This window comes from Alligator sinensis, unplaced genomic scaffold (genome assembly GCF_000455745.1).
Source record: "Alligator sinensis unplaced genomic scaffold, ASM45574v1 scaffold148_1, whole genome shotgun sequence".
In the NCBI taxonomy this organism is placed as follows: domain Eukaryota; kingdom Metazoa; phylum Chordata; order Crocodylia; family Alligatoridae; genus Alligator; species Alligator sinensis.
In genome coordinates this window covers 1,204,862-1,208,602 of record NW_005842407.1, presented here as the reverse complement: position 1 = coordinate 1,208,602, position 3,741 = coordinate 1,204,862, and the positions used below count along the sequence as shown (strand labels likewise).

The following is a 3,741-nucleotide window of genomic DNA, read 5'->3' as shown; positions in this document are numbered from 1 at the left end:
AAAGAGTGAAGCACTGTGGGATGCTGGAGGACTTTGGGGTCTCCTTTCATGGTCTGTAGTGTGTGCATATGTAACCTGAAATGTTTCATTTTGAAGCACTTCTAAATAGTATCTGCTTCCTTGAGGGACATTTTGGGATCACTTCTGCCATTTGGAGGGCTTCAAAGGGCATGTTAGTCTGTCCATCTCACCCTTTCACAGGAATGGTTGCAGTGCGTTTATTCTAACGAGGCACCACATCCGTTCAGCTGCCAACCTGAACCCATTTGAAGCGACTCCTCTTGTGTCTGAGGGCAAAGGTCATTAGTAAAGCAGAGTACTTTCCTACATGTTTCATGGCATAAAACCCCAGAAAACCCTGCTGTAGTGGACCACACTAGATCACAGCCTCTATCCTACCAGTCCCCAAGCAGTTCAGGGTTGTTCCCTACAACACTGTCCACGTTCACTGTTGTTCTATCTATTCCTTTTCCTTAAAGGTCCTAAGATACAGAATCACCATCATTTCCCCAAAAAACTATTAATACCATGAATGAACATTATACCTAGTATATATGTTCCCAGAGAGAAGAGACACGTAGCACGTAGGTCTTACAGGCAGGAGATTCTATTTCTAGTCTTCACACAAACTTGTGCGACTTTGTGAAATCACTTCAGTTCTTGGAGCGAAATCTATCTTTAGGTGGTGAACCAGAAACAATTCTATATAGCCCATCATGGCATTTCAGTGCTACCTGGGCTGGTGCTGGCCTTTTGTGGTCAGTGAACGTCATTCTTTCTACCTGTTTTCCAATCTGTAAAATGAAGATAATACTAAATGGATGCTCATAAATACTTTAGGATGGAAGGTGCCAGGGAAATGCACATTAATAGGATTACTTCTTGCAAAGGCATCAAGACCCAGGACCACACACTTCTTCACTTGCCTTTGTTAGCATGCCAGGTCCCATCTTATGCTCTGATGTCTGTCATGTTTTTTCCAGACCTTTATTATGAACAGGATGAAGATGGAGAAAGGCTATTTTTGGCTGGGACTCAGTAAGGTGGCGGACAAGTGGCTGTGGGTGGCTGGTGCTGGTTTGCCGCCAGAGAAGTACGTTTAATGATTCCTTTTTATGACACCTTTAAAACCGCATGGATCAAATAAGAATTCTGTCATTAATATATTGTCCTTGCTGTGCCTAATGAGATCATTACACTGTCTAATTTGGCACCTGGCTCGTGGTAGAATCCAGTTCCTGATGCTTTTGGGGAAGGTGAATGTCCCCCTTAGTGAAATTCCATGTTCAGCATTTCATAGCTGGATCAGGGGTCTAAGCATAGAGAGACACCCCACCCCCAAGCCCATCCCCAAGAGTGTTTCCTCTGTGCCCTGAAAGAAGGTGTTGAACTACAGATGCCTATGAAATAATACTGTGAGTACTGAGTTCCAGAGAGAAAACATCTTCTGTATAACAATCTGTGTCATCACATCCATTTTAAGTGCACTTTCTTAGCCAAGTGACCACTTTGCCATTTGCCCTTCACTGGGGAGAGACAGGGTAAGGAGTGTTTGCTGGTATTTTTTAATGAACAATGTATTTCCTTGTGGGGAAGAAGAAAATGAGTGTGTTTGGAAGAGAGTCACAGCCCCGCTTTGAGAGGGGGAGGTTCAGCTGGTGAGGGACAGTAAGGGGTAGGAGGATTCATAGAATCATAGATTCATAGAAAATGAGGGTTGGAAGGGACCACGAAGTCATCTAGTCCAACCCCCTGCCCAAAGCAGGACTATCCCCAACTAGATCACCCCAGCCAGGGCTTTGTCTAGCTGAGTCTTAAAAACCGCCAAGGATGGACAGTCCACCACCTCTCTGGGTAACCTGTTCCAGTGTTTTGCTACCCTTCTAGTGAGAATTTTTCTTCCTAATATCTAACCTAAACTTCCCTTGCTGCAGCTTGAATGAACAATGTGATTCCCTGCATGTGAGTCAAGGGACTGGGAGTAAGAGTGGGAATAAGCAGAGATGGGAGGGAATACAGGTGAAGGGAAGTGATGTTTTATTTTATAGAGATTTTGAATGTGGATTGGGAAGCAAACATTGGGGAGGAGCTCTCCTTGGTCAGAAGAAGAGAGCAGAAGAGAGTGAGGTGGAGTGGGCTGGTTTTGAATTTTGGAGGGTCATTTAGTGGGAGAAGTTTTTTGTGGCACCTTATTCTTCAATATTTTATTTTCTGTTTCTATAATTGTTGTTGTTTGTTGTGTACTGTAAGCTACCCTGAGCCTTTTTTTGTGAAGGGTGGCATATAAATCTAATGAATAAATAACAATAAAATAAATAATGATTAGGGTCCATTGAGAATACCCAAGTAATAGATTTGTTCTGAGGAACCCTTCATCAGTTCTTCATTGTTACCCATCATGGCAGTGCCTGAAGGCCAAACTTTTCAAGGTATATAGGGTATGTGTACATTGCAGGGAAGGGAAGGCACATTCAAGCTAGTTTTTGAAGAGCAAGCTTGGGTATTGCAAGTCTAGCAGCAGGGCATGTTAGCCCAGGCTGAGCCCTTTGTTGTTAGGGCTAAACTGCATCAAATACCCATATTATTATTCAGAGTTAGGTCACATATCTCCGCATTACCCTCTAGCCTGTGGTGTGAGCATAGCTGTAGGCAAGGCCTGGACATGAACCACCTTACATTGGTTTCGAAATCTGGCTGAGTGCCTTCCATGGAGATGAATTGCCTAGTCCCTAGGGGATGGGGATGTCCTGGGTTCTGCCTTTTTGGGGCCCAGGCTCTGACAATCAGTCCTTAGAAAACTGTGGCCAGGCTGTCATCTGGAAAGAAAGGACAACATTTTATAACACACTGGTAGTGAAAGGATGTGTTTTTAAATCCTGACAACATCCAGGATTAGTGAGAAGTGCAACAGAACCCTGCAACTTCCCATCATTTAACTGTGGTACATAGCAGCAGTCTGTATGATTTTTCCTTTGTTTTGATGACATTTTTTTCCTGATTTTTGTCTTCCTTCTTCACTCACTGAGAGATTTCATGGACAATGGGAGAATCAGTAGAATTATGATCTCAAATATCAAAGCAGCAAAACCTGAATAACTGAGAGTAGAAGGGATTTTTATTCATCCGTCTACAGAATGAAGGGTTCTCCTTGCATTTATTAACATTTATGTCACTCAGACCTGGACAAATAGTTTTTAAAAAGTACTTAGTCAAATGATGGCAAACATCTTTGATGTAAAACCTGCTTCTCTGATGTTGTCTTCCATTAGGTTTCAGGTTGCAGGTGGCAGTGACAATCACAACTGTGTTGTCTGTGGTGCAGATGAGGTTATGTCTGAGAGCTGTTTCAACCCCAACAAGTGGATCTGTGAGAAAGCCACCAAGGAGTTCCCAGCTGTGAAGGTGGATCTGCTGGACTGACAACCCCTCCCTGGTCCTAGTGAAACCTCTGCAAAGATGGAGTAAGGAGCTGGGTTTACCCCAGGCCCAGACACAAATGTAGCAAATAGGACCCAGCATGAGGTCTGAAGCCAAAGGACTAATTAAGCTAGAATATGGAATCCTCCCTTATGCCTTGGAATGAGCCCACCTAGAAAACTGAACTCCTAACAGCGTGTTCAATGTGCAAGAGACAGAGCATAAGCCTATCTGGACACAGGCTGCTCTTCAGGGACTGAGGGTCATCTCCAGTGTCGCCTTCCATCAGGAAATCTGCAGCCAGTCCTGGACACCCTCTGCCTC

General features: G+C 43.9%; 1 protein-coding gene across 1 annotated transcript in view; it reads left to right on the top strand.

Moving 5' to 3' along the window:
* The window catches only part of LOC112551292 (killer cell lectin-like receptor subfamily B member 1B allele A), a 6,910-nt gene extending 3,490 nt beyond the window's left edge, over positions 1–3,420 (top strand). Inside the window, exons 4-5 of the mRNA XM_025211461.1 lie at positions 984–1,093; positions 3,270–3,420. Of these exons, the coding sequence (XP_025067246.1) occupies positions 984–1,093; positions 3,270–3,420 (261 nt within the window). The remainder of the gene's footprint in view (positions 1–983; positions 1,094–3,269) is intronic.
* Positions 3,421–3,741: the final 321 nt, after the last annotated feature.